Source organism: Channa argus, chromosome 15 (genome assembly GCF_033026475.1).
Source record: "Channa argus isolate prfri chromosome 15, Channa argus male v1.0, whole genome shotgun sequence".
NCBI classification, from domain to species: domain Eukaryota; kingdom Metazoa; phylum Chordata; class Actinopteri; order Anabantiformes; family Channidae; genus Channa; species Channa argus.
Genome location: NC_090211.1, coordinates 7,148,102 through 7,172,183, shown reverse-complemented (window position 1 = coordinate 7,172,183; position 24,082 = coordinate 7,148,102). Strand labels below are relative to the sequence as shown.

Here is a 24,082-nt window from a genome sequence, read left to right as displayed (position 1 = left end):
GGGAGGCACAGAATGAGCAAAAAATGGCCAAGAATCGATTTGGAGGCAATATCAGTAAAGAAAATGATATCAGGAGAGTATTCCCTTAGTACAGGACAAGTCACATTTTGCCATTTTGTCTGAGGTTGTTGTCCACTCTGTCTTCAATATAAGGCCAAAGTATAGTTAGGTTGTCTTTTTAAAAATGTCAGATGAAAATAACTCAAGAATGCATGTATCTGCTAAATACCAGACATTGTAAACAATTTCTATAACAGTCCCCTAGTTTAGATGTATGCTGTTAGGACACAAGGTGGTGAAGAGATGTTGCTAATTCTGACCCAACACCATAAAGGCATAAGATCATCCATATCTATAGCCACTTCTCAAGTATAGGTGGCAGGGGTAAGGATTCTATCCCAGCTGTCAAAGGGTGAGAGGCGGGGTACATGCTGGACATGCTATCTCAAGGCCAACACAGAGAGACGTACACAGACAGACAGGCATTCACACTCACATTCACGCCTACAGACAATTTAGAATCACCTATAAACCCAACAGAAGAATATATTTATGTCTGTAATAAAAACATTACAAGTCCATTTTTGCATTAGGAGTCTTCTAAGTGTTTATTTTCTCTACTGTTGCTCAGCATGAATAGACAATTTTGGTTGCACTCTGCCTTCCTGCCAAGTCACCAAACATTTCTTCGCACATCATGCACACTAAATTGAGTTTATATGAGACAGGATTTTACACCATTTTTCAGTTGCCATTTCCAAATTCATTTATTCACATCTTAACAGAGATCAAAACCATTAAATCCAATTGTTCACACTCAGGCTAACAGATAGTTGTGGAGGCCTCAGGGACAGACTGGTGTCCTAAGAGGTTGTTGTGATGTTTGGATAGTTTGTGGTGCGGTTGGTGGTGTGTGGATATGCTGTTTGGATAGCGTGGCTGCTGGAGTCGGGGTGGCTCTAATCAGCTGTTGGCAGGCGGATGAGCGGACGGTCTCTCCCCGCAGCGGCACCCCGGGTCGAAAGCCGGTTTGAAGTTTAATGATGCCAGCTGCCAGCTCCACCAGGCTGTGAGCACTAACGAGCTGGCACTGGCGGCAGACTGGGCCTCGGCGGCAGCACCTGGAAATGTAGCACGTAGGGGCGGGGCTCTACCGGGGGCTGTTGAGGGGCCTGATGGAGACTCGGGACAGCACCGAGAGGGCCGTGTCTCTTTGAAGAGCGCCCCAATTTCCATATTTCATTACGCACTGCTGACTGACAAGGCCCAGCCAGATGTTCTATTTTCAGCTATTTAAATTTTGACCTGCTTTCCTATCATGGATGCAAAGAGGAAAAAAATGATTTCATCAAAACACAGATGCCAAGGCTGATGGGAACTTGGATCTGATGTGTCTGCTTGTTTTTTCCTCCTTTCTATCCTGGTAAAGGATCGAGAGAGTGATCATACATTTGTTTCTCCTCAGCTTAACATATCCTTCTTCATTACACACATTTGGTTGACAGTCTGTGCTGAGGCATTCACTGTTTTGCCCAAGGACACTTTAACAAGACACACGGGTTGTTTCATGGATGAAACCTGAGGCCTTGTATTTATGAGACAGTATCTAACCATCCAGCCAGTCTAGCGCCGAATTGGCTCCCAAAGTGAGTGATGCATGCTCTGAAACACCACATAAAGCATGCTCGCACAGCTCTCCGTCCCTGAGATATCGGGGATGATTAATTTTCGTGGTATTCTTGTTGAAATGGTTGTTAAATTGCAGCGTCCTTACTCAATCCCTCATGGAAAAATACATTGACAACCCTGACCTTTTTGTGCATCTGCTATAAATGGCACTTTGTCATTCTGAGTGACCACGCTCAAGGATCAATGTGATTTTGTCGGAATAAAACTTCTATAGCCAATTTTCTATGGGCCGCCTGCTTGTATGTGTGTACTGTATAAAACTCTAAAACTCTTGAAAGGGGGAAATGAGGAGGAAAAAGAAAGGACAAAGCAGGGGCGGAACACAGCAGGAATGAGTGGAGAGCAGCTCTGAGATGAACACCAAATGGCAAAAACCAAGAAGCTCTCTCTTTGCAAAAATCGGAGGGAGAAAGGCTTTCACTCATTACTCTACACAGCTCCCAGCAGGGAAGGAAAAGCAGTTTAATACATCTGTGAGTGTGTGCATCTCTGTATGATCTGACTGAGTAAAAATAGGAGAAGTCCACACTGCAGATGCCAAAGTGACAGAAAGACGAAAGTAGGTAAAGGATAATACCAAGTGTTTCTTCTCTGTGTGAAATATCTGCAGAATAAAAATTCAAAGAGGGTGTATTGCAGATGTTGATGAAGCATCTGAAAATCTGAAATTGATAGAGAGTGAAAACAGGAATTAAGATGAGGTGGCTTTAAGCTTTTAGTGGTAATATTTTTAGGGCTGTAAAGAGATTAGCACTGACAGCCCATTTAGTGCACATCTAGCTGACTCGACAGAAAGTGTTTATGTATGTGATTTTATTTCTACATGTCAGTATCTTTTTAACAAAGGCAACGTCACAGTTTTTCCTTTTCTGCACAATATGGAAAATAACACATTGTGGAACTTTAATTGTGTTTCGATTCAGTGAAATTTGCTAAATGCAGAAACAGAAACCACTAATACTTTTTTAAAAGAAAGAGCAATTTTAAAAACATGATACAGTGTGTTTAAATTGGACATGAACACATTTTAATATCTGGAAAGATGCTTTGAAGTCATTATTTTATGGATTGGAGCTGTAAAAGACAAAATAAGTCTATTTTCTGTGGTGCAATGATTTCAATTGATAAAAAAAACAGTAATTTCAGAAAGCTAAATGTCATCTGCACTTGTCTGCTGTCTACATGGCTGAAACTGTGTTAATCACAGTGGCAAAATTAAAACAGTCAAGATACAAATATGTCAAAAGATACAACAACCTGAGAGGTTGTCATCACTTTACGTCAGTCTTTTGTACATGTTGTGAACCTGTACAAGGTTTTCAATTTGCTTGATGTCTACAACTTTAAAATCCATAAAACTAGAAACACTTATTAATTTATTTATTGCGGAAAATGACCCAATCCTAAATATCTGTGAATTTGTGTCTTCAGTGACTGGCGTGACCCTGTTTTGCAGTAATAACTTCAAGTCAATGTTTCTAGCAACTGTTCATTAGCCCTGCACATCAGGTGGGAGAGATTGTAGCCCATTCCCCTCTACCGCACAGATTCAACTTAAGAATTTTACTTGGCCTCTTTGCACTCACTTCCTGCTTCAGGTCTTTTCACAGCATTTCTAGTGGATGAAGTTCAGAACTTTTCCTTTGTAACTCCAAAACATAAAATACTCCCTTAATCATTCTTTGGCAGGACAACTTTGGTGTAAGTCATTGCTGCAGGATTCACTTCCTGTTGAGCTTCAAGTTCAGAGATGATTACCTCGACATTTTCTTGTAGAATTTGCTTGTACAGCTCAGAATTCATGTCTCTAACATCAGGGGAAAGGGAATTAATAATTTGATACATATAAATGGACCATTTTCCTAAAAGACTTATAAATCATAATTCAGTTGTGCTGTTTCGGTCAAACAAGGTAAAAACAAACCCTGAAGTAAAAGCTAAAGACTTGAGGGATTCGTTGGAGTTGGTTAACACCCTATCTATAGTAGGACACCACAGAGGAAGCCATTGCTCTCCAAAAACAACACTGCAGCACACATGAGGTTTACCAAAGACCATCCTGACAATTGACGACACTGCTGAGAAAATTGTCTGATGGAGAGATGAAACAAAGGTAGAATTGTTGAGAATTGATAAGAACACACAGCACTATATATGGTGACAAAAGAGTACCAACAAAAAGACACAATCCCACCAATAAAGTACAGTGGAGGGAGCATCATGATTTGAGGCTGCTTTTTGCCTTTGAATTAGACTGCGTGTCACTGTGGAGGAGGAAAATGAATTCCCAAGTTTATTAAGGTATCCTACAGTATAATGTCAGAGTGACCATCTGCAAAGTGAGGCTCAGAAGAATCTGAGTGATGCAGCAGGAAACAAACGCTAAACACTGAAGTAGATCTACTGCAGAATGATTTTGGAGACACAATATGTGTCTTTTGGAGTGGTCCAGAGCTTAGACCTTCACCTGGCAGAGATGCTGTGGAATGACGTCAAGAGACTCGTTCACACCAGACATCCTATGAATAAGCCTGAGCTTTTCTGATTGTCCAGTAGGTTTAATCCACAGCTGCAGAAAGACCTTGCGTGAGGTTAGTGCTGCCAGAGTTGGTTCAACCAGTTATAAAGAGACTGTTGATACAACTTTTTTGACCATTAGTTTGTATGTTTAATGTTTGTGTTTCACAGAGACATGAAAGATCATGACTTTTTGTGTTTTATTATCTGAGAAATATTGTGTTCGTTGATATTCATGAGTTCAGTGAAAATAAGATCATATTTTATGACCAATTTATGCAGAAAACCAGGAAACTGCAAACAGTGTCATTACGTTTTCTTGCGACTGGGTGTGTGTGTATGTGAGTTTAGGATCGCACAGGTGTATCAAGTACATTAATCATTCCTTCTCTTATGCCCACTTTGAGACTTACACAGGCACTATGAAGATGCTTTAGTAAGGACTTTGTTAGTATGAATGGTGCAGAAGTCTCTGTACTCCCTGTTTCTGGACTGCCTGACCTTTGGCATGACCTTTAGAAGACAATTTGCAGCACCAGCAATCGCCTCACGCCATGCCTCACATTATTTTCCCCTCATTATTTTTTCAATGCTACTTTTGCAGTGTAGCAGAAAAGGCCTGGATGCAACAAAGCGGTCAGGGGTCAGAGGGAGGAGGGCAAAGATACAGGTCACATTGGCTCCGAAGTTGTCCTCTGAGATTTCGCCGTTACAAAGCCATTCGAACTTTGAACTCTATAGCTGTCTGTCAAAAGCTGATCCTCAGTGTTACCTACTACCTATTTTGGCAATTAGGAGTGTTCCTCAACCATCAACAAAGATCCAGATAGCTGGATATGGAGCTTTAATGTCAGGTAACAAGATCTTAATATCTTGATTTTTCTCAATTGAAATTCAAAAAGTTTAAGTAGATTGTTGTACTACTACAGAATGGCCACTTCCATTTACCCTTATATTTTTTAAAAATGTGAATGGTGTGTTTACATACATCTTAGAAGGAAATAAAGGTATTTTGAAGTATTAAATATTAAAACACTTTAATGTTAAGCTATGACCTAGACCCAAAAGCTTTAAGTTTTGAGTGTTTAAGCAGTATAAGATAAGTAAATACAGAAAGGTATTTAATCTTCAGGTGTAGCAATACTGACTTATAAAATCAATTATGTAAAAAGTGTACAAAAATATATATATTTATATATAAAAGCCCTTACTGCTAGATTTTTATCTAAATCTTGTGTACTGTAACTACCCTTAATGGCAACCTTTGGAATACATCCAAATCAGATGTTTCCTTTTATAATTTAATTGTTCCTTAAAATGTTTTTTAGTAATTCAATGCACTAAATTCATGAAACATTACATCCCTTAACTTTTAGCTTAACATTTCAGGATGGAAGCACTATTGCTCGGTTATTACTTGGCAGAGGCAAAGTTAGCAGCAGCATAAAATAAGGCAGAAAAGTAAGGTTGCCTTTTCCTCATAGTGAAACATTTAGAAATGTTCTCCCTCTATCATTTGCAGTCCAGCCATTCAGTTTGTTACTTTCATTTTGCTTCCATTAAGCTGAAAATCACAGGAACATCAACAAATAGGAGCTTAGAAAATAAAGGCATTTTTTGTTACATTCAAGACCTTATTTGAAATGGTAGTTATGTGGAGGGGGCTGAGAGTGTAGAGTCAACAAAATAAAGCACTGTTACATGTTGTGCCAGAAGTTAATTTTCATTCCCCAGGTGAATAAAAAAATGATACGTGTGGAGCGCTCTAACCAAGGAGAGGCTGGCTGAAGATTTAGACGTGGGCTTATATTCAAATATGAAGGTCTCCTTGACATTTTCTACTCTGCGTTGGCTGCTCATCCTTGTCGCATTTCTCAAAGCTGCAGATGGAACATTGTGACCTGTTGACATTTACGAACTCATCTGGTTGAAAGCGATGGCATTCTACTGTATAAGGAGAAACAACTCCACGTCCCACCATAGAGTGCTGCTTCCACTGCTCAGTGTCAACACGTGATTGTCTTCCTTCCAGGAAAGACACAATGTTATCTTCATCTACTCTAAATTATTTTCTGAAATCCAAAAGGGCCAGCTGTTGGCGCTCAAACTGGACAAATGATGGCGAGGTTTCATTAACGATCAACAACTTTATTGATCCCGTAGGGAAATTGTGTGGCCGTTTAATGGCCACTGGGAGAAAGGATCTCCTGTGGGGTTCTGTGGAGCACTTGACTGTTTAGGTTTGTCTGTCATACTGATGAAGCCCTGAATAAATGCTATTAACAATGCTGTACTTAACCCAGCAGCTGGATGAATATGGAAAAAGAGGGGAAGCAGAGCACAACAACACTAGAATTTGAGAAGTAGTCTGAGTGGTAATGCAAGTGTGTGCAATATGCTTTTAAACATGGTAATACACTTGAGACACAAACCAAGCACATGAAAAAAAAAATGTTCTCTGTATGGAGGACAAAACACTCACTGACTTTATTGACAACCCTTTAAAATACAATTTGAGACAAGATTACCAAAGGCAAAAGGCCAATGAAATTCAAGGAGTAAAATATGAATTATTGTGCGGGTTTAGCCTCTGCTTCTTCAGGTTGCTCAAGAAAGTCAAAATTGTGTCATGCGGATCAGCTCATTTTTGTGATTTTGGTCCAGCAGATATGATATTTAGAAATCAGGACGATCCTTCTTCAGCTTGCTGTAGTCCATGTTAACTGCATAAAACTGTAAATACAAAAATAGTAGATTGAGGTAAAACATTTTATAATGCCAACAAAAGTGAATTCAGGCAACTTGAAGATTTTGTTTTAAGGTGTGTCGCAAAGAATGCCTTTTTAAATATAATTACAAAATTCAAAGGCTGAATTATGAAATATTTTAATATTTTAAATGCTTTCTAAAAAGTTAAGCAATTAAGGCATTCTGAAAATGTGTTACTTTTGATTAAGCGTGTGTGAACGGTTAATTACTTCATTAGATTTGTTACTACAAGTCAGCATTAACCGGATTACGGCATTTGACTAATTCAACTAAAGGATATAATCCGCAGCTCAGCCACAAGTCTGGCAAATATCCATACTACGATCCCTTAACATAGCCACCTACACTCCAAGGCACAGACATGACTATAACAGTAAGATCAGAATTTCCTGAGCGCAGACTGCAGCATACCTTGTACTGATCATTTGGGCCCAGCTTGTTCCAGGGCTCTGGGTTGTTCTTATCCCAGCTACAGAAGGGGAAAAAAAACAAATTACATCAGATGCTGCAAAACATAAGTGATTGGCAAATATTTAATTTATGCAACATAACTAAAGACACAAAAACTTTTGTCAACAGAACAAAAGAAAACCGAATGCAAGTAAAGATATAACAATGAATTCTGTGCAACGAATGAAGTCCTTACCAGACATCAGGGTTTCTCAAACCCAGACGAGCGAGGTACATCATGGACATTGTGGCACCACCACCAATGAAGATGAAGAGGGGGATAAGCTAAATGTGACAGAAAGGAAGGCAAAAAAATCTTTAACAGCATAAGGGTAAAATGCTCAAGGTAACACTACCCTACAACAGTAAACACACCGGTTGCTGACTGATCGTGTACACTGAAAACACAACCTTGCCTATTGATAATGACGTGGGTAACGTTACACACCATTTGTTTACTCCGCCTTTGTAGAGATGGGCCTATTTAATGCAACCAAAAAAAATACAATGTTGTTTAAGCCTCGTGTGTCTAATTTAGCTTGAGCAGATGTAACAAGTTTGGTGTTAATGTATAGTAATTTCTTTTATGAGTTAACAGTAAGTTGCAATTTGCTAATTGCTAGCAGCTGCTATTTCCAGTACAGCAGACCCTCTAGGTGAACATTCAGGTGACGGAATGCTTGAAGCGTGACACCAAATGCCAGAACTGTCACTGAAACCTGTGGTGCTGGGAATGTGTTTTATTTAAACGTAGCTTAATATTAAAATAAGTAATTTGATGATTTTTCTCCGCCAAAATTTACATTAGCTAACAGAACTTCTCAAAGTCAGTGCGGTCAAAGTCAGAGGGCTAGCTAGCTGAACGCTAACAACGCTACCTACTTCGGCTAAGCTAAGTTAGCCATACAAATTCATGATTAATACTGTTTCACAAAAAAAAACTCTAACACGAGTGTTTTATAGACAAATGTGGACTATACTTACAGCCGGATGACTTCTTAGCTGTTTGCGGACTAAGGCGAGCATTTTGACTTGTTTAAAGGTCGTCTAATCTGAACTCAGAGAAGAAATAAACGGTTTAGGAAGAGCCTCGTCAAAACGGTGCGCAATTTATTCTATGAGATGGGCGGAAGAAAGGCCGAGTAATCTAAAAATAGGCTGCTGGTGATATTGCCTGACCGACAGTGCCCAAAATAAACACATTTTTATTATAAAACTTACTCTGTAGATTATTTATGTCATGCTGCACGCAATGAAAACCGATTTTCTTTACATTTTTATCAATATGCTGCTTCAGCGCTTCAGTCTTTGTTTCCACGCAGCATTTTATTCTGGCAAAGCTAAAGTGGGCTTGAAATGTCACAATCACCAGCTTTACCTCAAAACAAAACTAATCCATACACTAGTGTTGTACGCCCTAGTTGTTAACACGGTAAACGCTGTATATAAATGTGACGTAACGTAATGTGTATTTAATATTATTTTAAGTATCGTAACGCTACTATACCTTCCTTTATTTTAACGATGTAGAATGTCTACTATCACGTTACATTAGTTTTTCATTTTGCATTTGATTAAAAAACAAATTCATTTTATTTACATTTTTTATCATTTAAATCAGTAATGTCATTGACATAATGAATATTACACAAATGTAGCTGTTCTGTCTGTATTTCGACTGAAAGGGACAAGATTTCTTTGATCAGAAAAAAATCATTTTTATAATAATAAGTCCACCTTGACAACTGTTTCTCACTGAAAATATCAACCAGACTGTGTGTAATCAAAATAATTCATCCAACAGTGGGAATCAAATCTTCTACTTAGGCAAAACGATCATTAACACAGAACAGAAATACTGTTCAAAATTAAGCCCTGCATGTAAAAATAACTGTACAACAGAATTAGCATCAAAATATAATTCAAGTATCAAAATAATCATACTTTACCTTTCTACTGTGGAAGAATTTCTGACAAATTTATAATATTGTATTAGAATTATTGGTGGATCAATGTCTAAACATCACTAATGATGAAGATGATAAGGTTCGTGCTAATTGCAATTACTTTGTGTACTGACAGTTGCTTCATCCATAATAATACATGAGATTTCTAATGCATATTCTTTTACATCTGAAATCTGCATCTGCAAAGTAACTGAAGATCAAAGTTGTCAGACAGTTGTGACATTTTAGAATTGTACTATACTTTAGTGGAGTATAAAGTATAAAGCAGCAAAATGGAAAATACTCAAGTATACTGAGTACCTCTACACTACAGTACTCAGTTCCTTTCAACCACAGGCATGGCTTTTAAGAAGACAGATCAAAACACTGTAACACTGTTTTTCTGTTTGGTAAAATAAGAAGTGAAAAAAGAAAGTTGGCCATCGGATACGCAAATTACTGGTGGACAGCCACTTCCAACAAACTGTACCCAAGCAGAGATCTGTAACTAATGTTAACAACCAAGTGACGTATGCGTAATAAACAGAAAATCACCAGAAAGTATCACAATTTCCCTTTTATGGCATATTATTTTCAGCCTGTAAAAAAAAAAACAAGTAAAAATAATTCAAGATTGTACATAAGAGTCTACATAGAACCGTTTATAAACAAAGCATTTTTTGGTGATAGGTTGATGAATTAATGCTGGAAATGTAGATCTTAGGCTTTGTGTGGTTTAACTTCTGCCCAAAGGATGTGAGCTGGTTTCTGAAACAGGGATTTGCCTAAATAGTGTTTTCTGTGGATTTGAGTCAGACCAAATTCCTGCACAAAAACATGGCCACTTGTGGTCAAATAGGATGTTAATGGTTCATCGTGGTTCATTTAGGAGTTTATCCCAGGTAAAACATGTCTCTTCATTACTTAAACAGTACACAACAAAGCTGCATTTGAAAACTATCACAATTCTCCTTTAAATACAGTTACAAATCTGACTGTACTTAAATCATAGGTCACATACACTATGCCTGCACAGAATGTCTTATGAAAATAAGACACTGGCTATAGAGTGTTTGCATTTTTTCTGCAATAGTTCTACCTTCCTACTATGTACCCCAAATGTTTTAGTGTGTTGTCTTCTTGGGGGCCTTGCCAAATTTAGCATCCAATCCAAGACCTAAAATGAAAAAAAAAAACAAAAGGTAGTGATAAAAAGTGATAAAGAAGCAACAAATGTAAGCAGTCAGATATATTTTCAGATATATCAGACATATAGTTGATGTTTGACTATATTTTCAATGTATTGTTTACTAGTCAACCAAGTGACTTAGTCAGAAGCCTAGTAATAAAGTATTTCATATTCTGATTCCACAGCTGGACCGACTTGGTTATCATAACAAGCACATTCTGAACTATCTCAGGCTACAGCTGTTGATGAATTTTACCATGTTTTTTTTTTTTTACAAGTATTTTAAAGTGTAATTTCCCAAGATTTTGCACTGATACACTGCATTAATGAGAAATATCTGAGATCACTGAGTAAAGGTGGGAGAAAAGGGTGTTAAGCAAGAATTCATTCTCACCAAGGAAAACCAGGATGGTGCCAATCCACTGCATCCCACTCAGGATGTTGCCAAACAAAATAACTGAGCCAAGGATGGTGAAGAACTTTCTTGTGGTGGTGACGATGGAGCAAGTCAGGGGCCCAAAGTACACCACGGTCATAAAGATGAAGGTCTGATAAATAATTGGGAAAATAACTAATTTCAATACATGTAGCTGATAATCTCTAAGCATTATTTCCATTTTTAATCACAGTACTCACAATGCAACACAATAAAACATTCCCCTTTCTTCATACTACAAAAACAGCTGTACTGTGGACTGATTAGACTTTCTACTTACCTGGCCTAAAGCGCTTGTCAGTCCAAACAGAAGAATATTGTATAAGATTCTTGGGTTGCGTTCAGTAAAACTGAGGAACTCCCACACCTCCCCTGTCCACAACACAGCTGAAAAACAGCAGCAACAGGAAAAAAAAAAGGAAATAGCATTAATGTCATTTCAAAACACATCTCAGTAATTATTGTCACATTTTTCTGCCTGAGTTGCCTTGTTCTTGACACTGATGTGCTGAAAAAAACTACATCGCTTTTTGGTATGGGCCTATAGTACCACCAAGTGGTTTAATACAGTAATAACAGATGAAGTCTAGGCGTCGATTTTACCAAAATTTAAAACCTTTTGGGATATAATAAATATAGCTGTTATAGGTATTTTGTTTGGTATTCAACTATTTCGGTTGCTTTATAGGTACTGAATCACTGCAGCTATTAATCTTTTAACAGAATATGTTATAAAAGATTTTACTTTAGTGTTTCCTGAAGGTGTAGCATTACACATCTTCAATCTTTTAATCTGTCGTTTTTAGCCTATTTATTTAAAGAAATATAGTCACTCTTGTTTGGTTTGCCCTTTGTGTTGCATTTAAAATATACTGACTTTTATCACTTGTCAGTTTCAAGTTCTTTCAATGAAAACTGAAGTTTTTTTTTAACTGCAGAAGGGCAACAACAATTTTGAACTTTTATCACAATGACAGCAATATTATAATTCAGTTTATAATACAATACCAATCAAATCGATACAAAGCCACTTTAAAGCAATGTGACATAGCTGTAGTATGTTGTCCACCTGTTGAGTGTCAGCTGAGGCTTAATATGTTCAGGACCCCCACCCCAAAAACCAAAAACAAACTAACTGTATTTAAGATAGGATAACTTGCTTTGGACTTTCAGTTCAGATCACTGCAGATGTTCAAGACTTTCTGAGAACATACTGTATATGTAACTGTAAATTAAATGTGACATTGGTTATATTGTAAATATAAGTTTATCAGTAGTTTCAGCTCAAAGATAGGAAATGATGTAAACTTTTATCTTTTTTTATTCTCGCACAACAGGACATTGTGCCAGTGTTTGTGTTTCATGCAGTTCTATGTTGGCAGTACCTAACAATATGAAGGTGATTTAGCTCATTAGTTGCTCTCTCTGACTGTAATCAGTGTGTAGTAATCAGTGACTTATTTTTGGTTGTAATAAAAAACCCCGTGCACCTGGCACTACGTGGGACAGGTTTTGTTAGAAAGATGGGCAGAGAAGACAGCCTACCCAGTCCGAGCACCAGAGTGGACCACACGTTGATGTTCAGCATCATGTGGTTGGCACTTGTCTGGAAGCGAGCCCTCATGTGGTCCTGGGCTACACCAGTCAAACCGTCCAATGTCAGAGAGACTAACTGTGAGACAGTAAAACATAGGGACAAGCCATGAGATAAATGGCTTGGCAGAGCCACATTGTTGCCATGACTACCGAAGAGAGATGCAGACAGAAAATCAACATATAAGAATTGAAGTGATACAAATGGAGTGAATATTAAACTAGGTATACTCACCAGCAGAATCTCTCCAAACCCAAAATTATGATCATCTGCAACAGCTGAACTCTTGTTGGGTTTGTAGAGGAACAGTGCCACACCGCTCACAATCAGCAGCACACACATGTACTTAGCCAATGGGTATTTCTTCCTCAGTATTGTGACACCGAGGATCATAACTGGAACAACACAGCAACGTGATGTATATGTTAAGGTCATGCACCCTATATAAAAGGCCAGGTCATCATCATATGTGAGAGCGGAACATATGTGTGAGTGTGCGTGAGAGAACAAAGATAACAAAGCTCAGTGAGTAGCCCAGACATAACCCTCATATGCAAACAGAACATACTGTAACCAGCAACATATGCTCTCAAATCCTCAGAATCTCTTTTTTCATTAACAACTGTATACACATAAATAATTTGACTTAGTACATATGTACACTGACACATTACACTGAGAGAACTCAGAGCTCATGAGTCAATACTGATACAAGTAGTAGCTAAGACTTGAAATTTGCACTGCTGACAAAAATATGAGTAGATAATGGCAAAAGTACAATGCATATTTTCTGTTTAGTACATTTGTTTGATAGAGCTGTCAAAAATGAACAATTACTTAGCTCAATTTCTTTTTAATTTTGAAGCATATGGTACAGTATGTAGAATCTAACCACAAATATGCATGCATTGTATTACTGCATATACAAATAAATTGCCATTACATGGTACCAGCTCATCTATGAGACAGTATATTAAAATAATAATAATGATAATTTGAATGCAACATTTCTTTGGTAAAAACATACATGTAAGTGGTAAGCATACTGGTGAAGCATAAGGATAAAGTGAAATTATCTCATTTACCTGGTATGGGTTTGCAGGATTTTCCCAATACCTATCACAAAAAAAGAATCAACACAATCAATAACACAAATACATCCAAAAGAATCAGATTAAGCAACTTACTGTCCCCCATCTAAAAAGGGCAGACGCACCTGTGTAGGGTAGTTGACATATTGAAGGGCAGAATTACTGGACACCATGGCTCCAAGATAAGAGAGGGAACACAGCCCATAGAGCCAGCTCTTGGTGTGATCTGGCTTGGAGCCCTCAAAAAACTGAATCACTGATAATAAGAGCAAAGGTGTTTTCATTAAAAGGTTTTCACAAGTATACCTTTGCAACTATATACATATATTTGGGAATTTTTACCCACTTTTGTTAGTGTTGTGTTTTAGGCATCACTGCATACTCACAGATCTTAGCAAACAAAGAATTGATAATGCACTGGATGAAGACCAATGTTCGGGGAAATTTAAATTTCTCCTTCTTGTCTCCTTGACCATAGTCACCTCGAGTGCTGAAAAAAAGAAATGACATGGTGTTAAAAGCAACACATATATAACGTGAAACCCAAGTAGCTTCCATTAGTTCTCTTGGCAGGAGCAGCCTGAGTGAACAGTAGAGAGCATTCATCTAGCTCTAGTCTCAGTTTGTTGTGTCATGGCCCAAACAGGTTGTGAAAAGGTTTTCTAAAATAGTGACATAATGTTTGGCTGCTTCCTAGCTTGCCAACTGTCATCAATATGTCAGTATTGTCAATAACAATATTTGGTGCATGTCAATTACTGAGGTTTGTGAAAAGGCCAGTTTCGAATTACTGGTCTGAAAACAGATACGTACCCTGTCCTTCTTGTGATTTAGGCCACAGCACACCCTCTGTATGTTGCCTCGGTGTGTGATGTTAGAGGAAACATTCCACTTACATCATTTAATCTTTGCAGAGAACCACTATGACTGGGTAATGTGTTACAGACCCACAACTTATACACTATGAAAACTAATAATTTTCATAAATGTAACAAAATCATTCTTTCACCATTGAAGAATAATGACATAGCAAATATAGTAAGGTAGAAAACGAGAGTCCCATTTTGCGATATTAGCAAAATGCCAAACTCTATTCTAATAGCTGGTGATTTATAAAGCATCTTTCAAAACTTTATTTTTCTCATCATTAAATGAAACTGTTCAAAACATAGACCCTTGGACACAGGAGCACATTTTGCAGTCTGTCTGTATCTGTATCAAAGAAAGAGATGTAGTGATTTTGAAAGGTGGCGAAGTGACGTTACGTCCTCGATACGCGGTTCAACTTTAAACAGTCATATATTCAACTGAAACCAGCCAGTTACTTACATTGTCTCTTGCAATATTCCGTAATAAAAGTAGCACACAAAGACTCCAAGGAAACAAACAATGAACCGTATCCGCATACTGTCCCACAGTGAGGTGGGTTTCCCTGCTCCCTTCCCTGCAGCCATACTGCCATCCACTAGCCCGGGTATGGCAATAGACACCGCTCCGCTGCCCGCGCCTCTCACACCGACGTCTCGCTCCACTATAGCCGATGTCACGAGCCCAGATGCAGCGCTCGTGTTTTGACGGTAGTCGTGGATTTAGTAGCAGCCCAAAGCTTTTTCTAATAAATAACGTTTTCACCAAACGCTCTAGTAAACTGTATTTGGTGTTTGCCAATCCTCGCTAACTACATCTTAAATTATTTGGACTTGCACAAAGAGTCATGTCAATATTGTTAATTGTGTGTCATGCCAGTGTGTCTCCTTCCTCTGACAGTCCAAAGATCTCCTCCGGTACAGCTATAATAATCCACAAAATCCCATTTCCAAATAAAAGTAAAAAAAAATCTACTGTCAGGTGAGTACAGTTCGTGTGCTCATTGACAAATTAAAGCCTATAATTAGAGAGAATAAAACCGGTCGCTTCGGAAAAATAGGTTTGTTAGAGGACCCAGGCGTAATGAAGAGCTGCCCGACCAGTTTGGTTTGTTTTATTAAATTGTATCTTGAACATAACAATAAGACGTGTTTAATTCAACTTAGCCAACAAACTCCCTAAACGCTATTGACATTATTGTGCTTGTTCTTTTAATCAACGTTTATTTGCCGTATTTTGTGAAATGGCAGTTGTAAGGATAGCTATTGGGATATCTGAGGTCCTTCCTTGGGAATGTCGCGTGTCTTTTTGTCGTCTTAGGATGTGGATCAAACTGATTGGTCTGTGTAGGGAAACTTAGGTCGACTCAGGCCAATCACGAAACAGATTTGTGTGATAAAGGCGGTCCTCATATTCAAAAACGCCTAATCCACGTGTCAAATGCAGGAACAACAACAACAAAGAAGAATCATCATCATATTCATAATCGTGATTATTATTAAACCAGAACAATTTATTTTTCACATTATTTTCAAAATACGAAATGGCACACTAAACATTTTCAAGTGTCATCACCCTAAATGCAAGAAAAGGGTGGAATCTGACAACACACAGGAAAAGTAATAATTGTTTATTGGTTATTTATACTTGGTTATCTAACTCCTTCTGTGGTATTTGTTTTTTTAAATTTTGCATAGGACAATGATGGCAAAAACTGTGCTTTGTCTATTTGAATATAATCTAAACCAGTGGGAATCAATTCCATATCAAAGTAAATGTTTAAACATTAACATTTAGAGCCAGAGCCACAAAATCCAAAGAGGGTAGTTGGTGCAAAAAGACAGGGTAACACATTTTTGGTTTTTGGTTTGAACAATGCCTGCTCTAGGCACTTAAAGCTAATTAAACATGTATTCTTGCCTTTATACCACCCAAAACTAAACAGAAACACAAGTCATTCTGTTTAGTGAATACAAAAACAGAAACGCCAGCCTTTGTACTCTTACAAAGATACAAAAATATATATCTTCCTAAAAATACATCTGTAGAAAAGTATGCCATTGTAAGGTATGGGCCAAAATGATGTGTATGAAATTTCAGAAACTACTTCAGTACTTTGTTTTTAAAATGTCTCCCAGATTAAGCTGAAAGTTAATCTAAATTTGAAACTTTGCTACAGTAAAATAGTAGTACCTGTATTCTAAGTGCTTGGGTTTTGACTCAGAACTTACAGATTTTTACATACCTAAAAGATTACAGTCCTTCTTTGAGCTGCTGACATACAAGTAAAACAACAGTCTGTTTTTTTGAAGAAAAGGATGTCATTCTTTCCAGCACTTCCCAAGAACACAGGTCTGTAATCTAATCTATACTCTATATGGGAAAAGTAAAGGGCAATTCAAGTGCCGATGAAGTAAATATCACCCGAATCAAATTGTCCTTCAGTCGGAAACATAATCAGTAAGGCAGCCAGATTTTGATCAGTGATCATGTTACATTACAGCAGTGATGAGCCAGGTGATCACAGGTATCTGTTGACATGGTCACTTGAAGAGATCCAGTTTCTCCAGTTCTTGGCAGTGCAGTGTTGGTTAGTCCTGAAGACCTCTGCTCAGATATTCACCTACTGTGTGCCCAAGTGTCTGGTAGGAGAAGCCTGACCTGGGCAGCCAGTGACAGGAGACACTGACAGGCCACGGAAGAGGAGGTCCATTGAGGGCAGAAGGGGCTTCAGAAGACTGACAGGGCAGAAAGCAGAGCCCCCGTGGGGTGTAAAGTTGACTTTATTGGGGTCAGGGCAGGATGGCTGGAGGAAAGGTTCATCCTGACAAGCTGACCTGCAGTTGAAGAAAAGGAGGAAGTAATGGGGTTGTCAAGTGCATTTTTTCAGATAAAATACTTATTTAGATATTTGGGTCAATTTGCAGGTGACAAATTTTTTAAAATTTCTAAATAAGAATGCAAAAAGCAGACACTTTCTGAAATGAGTAACTATGAGCTATGAGGAGGTGAGAAAATGGGCAATATTTAGACTTCTCTCAAAGGACGCCATCACTGATTTTATACTTGCCCATTTTGGTTCTAGTTTGGGTATTACATGCACATAAATAAATTTCTTAGGCTTTGCCATTTTCAGCCATTAGAAATTAGTTTGACCTTTTTCATTTGATCTTGAGTTTGAGCTCTGACTATATAATTCATACTTTACTCCGCTGGTTTACGAAGGGCATTTGTAACATTTTGCTCTAGGGACCCCAACATTGTATTTCAGCCATGATTATATAATGCATGCACAATTATTTAGTCCATAAGGTGGTACTCACATTGTCTCCTCACATACTCTAATTCGCTCACAACCTTCTGGTGGCTCACGCTGAAAGGAGTAAGTTTTGTTTGGGCGAGGAGAGGAGGAGCAGGGCTGCAACAGAGGAGGGTCCAGCGCAAATGAATGAAGAGATGTTGATGCAGATGGACACAGGGTCTCACAGTCCACCGGTTCTGTACACAGGTCCAAAGCATAAACATATTTAACAAGTAATCTCTGATTATACAGAGATATTCATGCTCATTACATTAACAGTATACATTACCAAAATGTGAAGATGCCATACCTGGTTCTCCGATAGAGCAGGGTGATTGCGATGGAGACAAAAGAATGGGGTTGAGTGGACAAGGAGAATTTGAAGGCGACAGAAGTAGCGGATCTAAAGGACAGGGTGACTGAGATGGAGAGAGCAGGGAAGGATCGAGGGGCCCTGGAGAAGGCTCACTCTGAGAGCCACTGCTGCATCTCTGGGCAGGGACAGGAGCCCTGTGACCATCTGGAATATCCAAAATCTGTAATATTCAGGAAACCATTGAGAAGGTCAGACAAAGCAGCAAAATAAACAAGACCAATGACTGAAAATAGATATAAAATAAAATAAAATGGAATACAGCCTTATACATAAATCCACAGAATAACGGTGTACGAAATAAAATATTTTAATGTGAGAGTAGGATTTTTTTTTTTCTGTTCAGGCTTTACAAATATTTTATATGTTTCTTGTTATTATTACTCCTACTGTAGGTCAGTGGCCTAACCTCATGCTGATCATCACGTTTCTCAGATACAAACACCTCTTCCAGCTCCAAGTTAAGGCCTTCAACACTACGTTGCAGCCGTGGGGCAAGTCTGTTCAGTGGCATCAGAGGCATTGTCTGAGGAAAAGTAAAATACATATGTGTTTAGGAGGGGTCTGTGCTTGTTTGTGTATATTTAGTAACTGACTTTTTCACTTCGGCTCCACAGTCCACTGTCTGTGTTTAAATGAATGGTGCAGTGTGCTATTATGGTTCAAACTGTCGTTCCATGACAGCATAGCAGTGTTAGGAGAGCTTTGATGACAGCCGTTCCTAAGAAAAGCACCAGTGTTTTTTTATATCCCCTGTTACTGAGCTCTGCCTAGTCTGCCTGTGAAAGCCAGTTTGGCTTTAGGAGAATTATTTAAAAAATTGTTGTGTGTGTCAACTCAAATATCCTGAAGGGAAAAAGAGCAAACCACTACCTGCGTGACGCCTGCTGCATGACCCGCTGGCAGAGGGCGTTGGGGAAGCTCATATCCTGCTGGAGGAGCAAGGTGACGAGAACGTTTCTGCAACTGGTGCCTCAGCTTGGCCACCTGAGGGCAGAGTGGAGAGAAAAATGACTCCAGATCCTCCACGATTCATTCTGAAAATGAGAGGTTACTCATTTTCGCCTCAGGGGCTGGTAATGTTGCATGGGTAGGTGAACTGCTGCAGAGTTAAGGGTGTGAACATGAGTGAGAAACTGAAGAACTAACAAACTGATACAGCGATAAACTGAAATACTTGCCTCCCTCAGGTGCTCTGCACTGCCCCATGACGCTGAGCGCTTGTGTCCACCAACACTTCTCCTACCCCGGGTCTCCTCCACCCAGGAACTTGGAGTCTTTAAAAAAATAAATACATAAACCTCAGTGGGATGAATGAAGTCCAGTGTTTGCTTTGTCAAACCTTGGGAGGATGCAACAAAAAGCCAGCAGTGGGGACCTTTTGGAAGCTTGTTACATTTATTCTGTTAAAGTCAGTCAACTGCAATCAACACAGAAGTGGAAGTTTACAGCTGTCTTGCACACCTGCTCCAAAACAACTGTTCGGAGGAAAGCGATGAGAAAACCACTCTGAGCTGCAAAACACATCAAAAACATCCAAACCACATTGTTGTAAATACTATAAATACTCTACAACTATCAGCATTGAGCACCTCAGTGCATGTACACACACATTATCACTCATACAGTCGCATGTTCCTCTATAAGTTGCTGAGAAAAAACAGCAACCAGTGAGATATGTTGTGCCCTTCTTTTGGCTATCACAATTCCATAACATCACATTTTCAGTCGTATGACGGTACCGATTTCTTCACATTGACTCTTGATCTTCTACCAGCGGGACCCTGGTTGAAAGCATCTAGTTGTTGGTTGGCAGCAGATGAATCGAAGTTCATCATCAGAAGATGAAATCAAGGTTGATTTGACACACAGGATCAGATACTCCAGGTTCTGGTGCTTCAGTGCTTCTAGTTAACTGCTTCTCAGACTAAAAAAAAAAATTCAAATACGCTCACTGGTTTCTATGACATTCCTAAGCCATTCTCAGCTAAAATTACAAACACTCTTTAATCTCTCACTGCCTGCAGTCACGGCTTTCGTCCCAAGAAATGTTGGGTGTTGTTTAGGTGTCTGCCTGCAGAGAAACACAGAAACCATCTTCTTTCCTGTCCTGTCAACTTCATACGAAGTCCATCGGCTGGCTAAATAAGTCGGAACACAGCATGAGTCAGTCGTACTGTGACATTGGTGTAGAGTTACAGCTGCCAACCCCCCCTAATAATCCAATACCAAAAACCCCACCCACCCCAAAACATGACCAAGGGATCATGGGAGACTAACCTATAAAAAGACTCAAAGGTAGCAGACATTTCATCTGCGTGGCTAATATTTCTAGCTTGGACATCTCGTTAACATGCACTTCATTTTTGCTTGTAATATGAACGCAAAAGCAGAAATAGGGCTGCAACATATTTTTCACTGATATGTTATAATTTTGCAAAATTATTGTACAATACTGTATATTTGTATGAATAATTCTAGATAATATTTTTAAAGAAAAATACTTAAGTGTAATTGTTGAAAACTTCCCTTTTTGCTATTATTTTGTCTTGCATTGCAATGAAAAGTCTCGGATTTGTGGTCCTCGGGGGATAAATCTTACATTAACAACTTCCATGATAACATTCCGGAACAACTTCCGGAACAAATACTGCATTCCTTTTTTCACGGTTTTGGCTCACATACTATAAAGTTTTTTCCATACTGTGCACATATAGCAATAGAATTACAGTTTAGTTGAAAAAAATACATTTCTAATTTAATAGTTTGAATTACCAATCAGTGACGTTTCTGCAGAATTTGCACAAAGGCTGAGAGAGTGCAATAAAATCCCCGATTTAAAAAAATAATCATATCATCTAAAGTAATACAGAGGTGCTGGGTTGGGTGGGGGCGTGCATATATATGTGTGTGTATGTGTGTGCATGCTTGAGGAGAGCGCTGGGGGATGGGGTGTCTGTATAATGAGGTCAGGAGGGGTCTGTTCCTCACAATGGAGGAAAAGGGGGTTCGTTCAACTTAAAATTGTGTCAGGAGCAGAGACGAAGCTGTGGAGCTTGGTGATGGTAGTCAGGGCTTTGTGCACTAGTTAGGAGCAGATACAGTCGAGGGGGGAGCGAGGGAAGAAGAGCAGAGTTTAAAGAAAAACAAAAACGACTATTTCCAGTTGGCTGCCTTCCACCCGCAGCGCCGAACTGGAACCACCAGACACCTGCAGTGCCAACATCAGATATATTGCCTTCTATAGAAATTCTTAACTTGTAAAAGAAGCAGAGCAGAGAAACTTTTGGTTTCTAAACTGTTGATTGACTAAACGGTGTTTTTCTGCAACATAAAGCAACAGATTTTACAGCAAATAACCAAAATATCGCAGAGCGTGTGTACATAAACCCAGTTGTGTTTGATTGCAGTAAGTACCTGTGTTGCAACTAATTTGATCGTGTTGCAGCAAATGGATTTTACCTGTGTGGCTTTGTCATTGACGCAGGTAACTGCTGGGCTCTCTGCCTCTTTGGGCCACTGTCCCTGAAGATAGGGTCCGACAATGGCATCCAAGGAAAGTGTTCTGCGGATGGTGGGCTTTGGTGGACGAGCTGTGGTCCTGTCAGCTTTTTGGAATAGATATAAAACACATTAGGCCATTGAGCATTTTCAGGACTGTATACGATTTGAGTCAGTACATGTCAAAACAATTTCTGCTTTGGAAAAGTGATGAAAACCTATGCCTGTGTGATCATGTTCGACTTGTAGAAAACACTGCTTGCCATATATGCATTCAACACCAGTGGTGGCTGTTCACAAAATTACTCCCAGCCTTCCACTTCACCATGCATGTTGGCAGCCAATAATGAGGTACGGGCCATGCCTTTGACCTGGACCAGAGCTCTCCAACTACACAACATGGGCAACAGTCAGCACAGGCCACTAGTTTATCTTCCACTAACCCAATAAACACAGAGACAATAAGTTGTCATCGCTTGGGGCTGCAGAGCAGACAGGATGTATAAATAAACACACTACAAGCAGAAGTGACTTTCATGGACATAGTTAAAAAACAGACCCCAAATGAAACAAAGAGGCCTTTAAAGCTGCTGCCATCGCTGGGTTAGCATGAAGCATGCAGCAGGGATCCCGAAGGTCAGAGTGCAGAGGGGCGACTAAGTGTCCAAATAACATTATGAGACCAGTGCTGCAGGCCTCATTTTTGGCTTGACTTTCACACAAATCATAAAACACAGCAAATCAAGCCTGATCGTTTCCACCAGTCCTTATAAAGTTTTAGTGGCAACTAACAATTTCATTAGTGATTAATCTGCTGATTTTTAAAGTAATTTAAAAATATTCATTACAGTTGAGGCCCCAGTTTTTGTCCCATCAAATGTCCAAAACCTAGTTACATCTCATTTAACATTTAAAGGATCTTAACATTAAAAATGTGCTTCAAGAAGCAAATGTGGAAAAAGTTATTTTGCTGATTATCAAAATAGATGCCAACTATTATTCTGTCAATCAATCGATTAATCAACAAGTCTGGCCTTTCTGATGAAAAGAAAGAAAGCGATGGGAAGAGAAGTTCACTTTGTTTCGCCTAAATCCTTTTTAGGAAAATTATAAAAGCCATAACTGTAACCCTTGACCAGAGGAAACTAATGATTAATGCTGGAAATAATATTGATATTATGACACCAAACAAACTTCTGAGCTCTAGACCACATGGAAGTGAATGCAGATTTAACCCCCCTCCTCCTGAGTGTGTATTTACCCATCTTGACCTCTCGGCAGAGGAGAGCCGAGCCCCTCTGGAGCTGGTATGGGACTGTGGCTCTGAGGGGCTGCAGGCTGGGGTTGCTGCACCCCCGAGGCGCTGCTCCACTCCTGGCCGACATCCCCCACTCCGCTCCCACGGTCGAGGTTCGCTTATGAAAACACGCACACGCGGTCTTCGCTTTGCTTCTTTCCCGTTGTTCTCTGCAGCCGAGTCTCTCAGTCTGCGCCCACATTCAGTCCGTCCTCAGCGATGATCCGCAGCTGTGATCGGGCCTCTTGTTGGGCACCCTGTTTGAGCTTTCTTTTGTGATGATAACCATGATTTTTGTGGCCTCGCAGCGTATTTTTGAATTGAAAAAGAGAAGTGTGCAGTTCAGGATCTTATAAGAAATAGCGTTTAATCAGTGATCAGCATTAACTACGCGATCCTCTCACACATCTCTCCTCGTTTCTCTCTTCTACAAACTGACAACACAACAGCTCAACTATCTCGTGTAGTATATACTTCCAAGTGTGTTCTGGTTGGTCGCTGCAAAATACTACTGAGCCTTTATTGGTCATCAGATCCATCTGTCTCATAGCATAGTCCCCCCTCCTTCCGAACTTCGTAAAAAAAAAAAGATTTAAAATCCCACCCACTTTGTTGAGATTTTTGCTCCACTATGTGCGGGGCATACCTCTTTCTCTCCAACCCCCCTTTAAAAATCCATATTCAAACTCTGTTCTATTCAGTGTACGTCTGCGTGTGTGCGTGTGTGTGTGTGTGTGTGATCACAAAAGTGTGGTCCAGGGATCTCTGATCATCTTCTTTGAGCTTTAAAAAGCCCCGGATAAATCACTATTAGTATATCTGAATATAGGGCATTGAGAGAAACCTGGCCACTTGGCTGGTGCATACAGGCACATTAAACCACATCAAACATGCATTTTTTTCAACAATACTTTATGATTGGATCGTTTTCCATGAGCAGGTCTTAACTGTAATTTAAAAAGCCAAATGCTGCATATTGTTCTTCAAGAACAGAGGCTACTGAAAGCTTAGGTTGCATTATTTTCCCCTGCTGTGCACTGATAAGGACTGCAGCAGCTCTCC

At 39.2% G+C, this 24,082-nt stretch overlaps 3 protein-coding genes across 3 annotated transcripts; all 3 read right to left on the bottom strand.

Moving 5' to 3' along the window:
• Positions 1–6,669: 6,669 nt before the first annotated feature.
• On the bottom strand, positions 6,670–8,571 carry ndufa4a (NDUFA4 mitochondrial complex associated a). The gene is made up of 4 exons (XM_067476314.1): positions 8,410–8,571; positions 7,622–7,710; positions 7,387–7,444; positions 6,670–6,939 (listed from the first exon to the last, which is right to left on the bottom strand). The coding sequence occupies exons 1-4, from the start codon at positions 8,449–8,451 to the stop codon at positions 6,883–6,885; spliced, it is 246 nt and encodes an 81-aa protein (XP_067332415.1). The 5' UTR covers positions 8,452–8,571; the 3' UTR covers positions 6,670–6,882.
• Positions 8,572–9,933: 1,362 nt separating this feature from the next.
• On the bottom strand, positions 9,934–15,603 carry slc35b1 (solute carrier family 35 member B1). The gene is made up of 9 exons (XM_067476310.1): positions 15,011–15,603; positions 14,068–14,171; positions 13,807–13,937; positions 13,676–13,706; positions 12,825–12,985; positions 12,542–12,668; positions 11,277–11,383; positions 10,955–11,108; positions 9,934–10,548 (listed from the first exon to the last, which is right to left on the bottom strand). Exons 1-9 carry the CDS (start codon positions 15,133–15,135, stop codon positions 10,496–10,498), a joined length of 993 nt encoding a protein of 330 aa, XP_067332411.1. The 5' UTR covers positions 15,136–15,603; the 3' UTR covers positions 9,934–10,495.
• A 437-nt stretch (positions 15,604–16,040) lies between these two features.
• On the bottom strand, positions 16,041–23,566 carry fam117aa (family with sequence similarity 117 member Aa). Its single transcript, XM_067476304.1, has 8 exons — positions 22,985–23,566; positions 21,685–21,830; positions 19,404–19,499; positions 19,096–19,209; positions 18,632–18,748; positions 18,160–18,385; positions 17,872–18,046; positions 16,041–17,385 (listed from the first exon to the last, which is right to left on the bottom strand). Exons 1-8 carry the CDS (start codon positions 23,220–23,222, stop codon positions 17,172–17,174), a joined length of 1,326 nt encoding a protein of 441 aa, XP_067332405.1. The 5' UTR covers positions 23,223–23,566; the 3' UTR covers positions 16,041–17,171.
• Positions 23,567–24,082: the final 516 nt, after the last annotated feature.

Excerpts from the sequence above, each read along its gene's own strand:
- fam117aa (XM_067476304.1), bottom strand. The coding sequence starts at position 23,222 with ATGTGGGCGCAGACTGAGAGACTCGGCTGCAGAGAACAACGGGAAAGA. Across the intron at positions 21,831-22,984 it reads CTGCCGAGAGGTCAAGATGG|CTGACAGGACCACAGCTCGT; the intron begins GTAAATACACAC and ends TATTCCAAAAAG. Across the intron at positions 17,386-17,871 it reads AGAGTATGTGAGGAGACAAT|GTCAGCTTGTCAGGATGAAC; the intron begins GTGAGTACCACC and ends CTTCAACTGCAG.
- ndufa4a (XM_067476314.1), bottom strand. The coding sequence starts at position 8,451 with ATGCTCGCCTTAGTCCGCAAACAGCTAAGAAGTCATCCGGCT. Across the intron at positions 7,711-8,409 it reads AGCTAAGAAGTCATCCGGCT|CTTATCCCCCTCTTCATCTT; the intron begins GTAAGTATAGTC and ends TGTCACATTTAG. Across the intron at positions 7,445-7,621 it reads TTGAGAAACCCTGATGTCTG|CTGGGATAAGAACAACCCAG; the intron begins GTAAGGACTTCA and ends CCCCTTCTGTAG.
- slc35b1 (XM_067476310.1), bottom strand. The coding sequence starts at position 15,135 with ATGGCTGCAGGGAAGGGAGCAGGGAAACCCACCTCACTGTGGGACAGT. Across the intron at positions 14,172-15,010 it reads GGAATATTGCAAGAGACAAT|CACTCGAGGTGACTATGGTC; the intron begins GTAAGTAACTGG and ends TCTTTTTTTCAG. Across the intron at positions 12,986-13,675 it reads ATCCTGCAAACCCATACCAG|TTATGATCCTCGGTGTCACA; the intron begins GTAAATGAGATA and ends GTGTTGTTCCAG.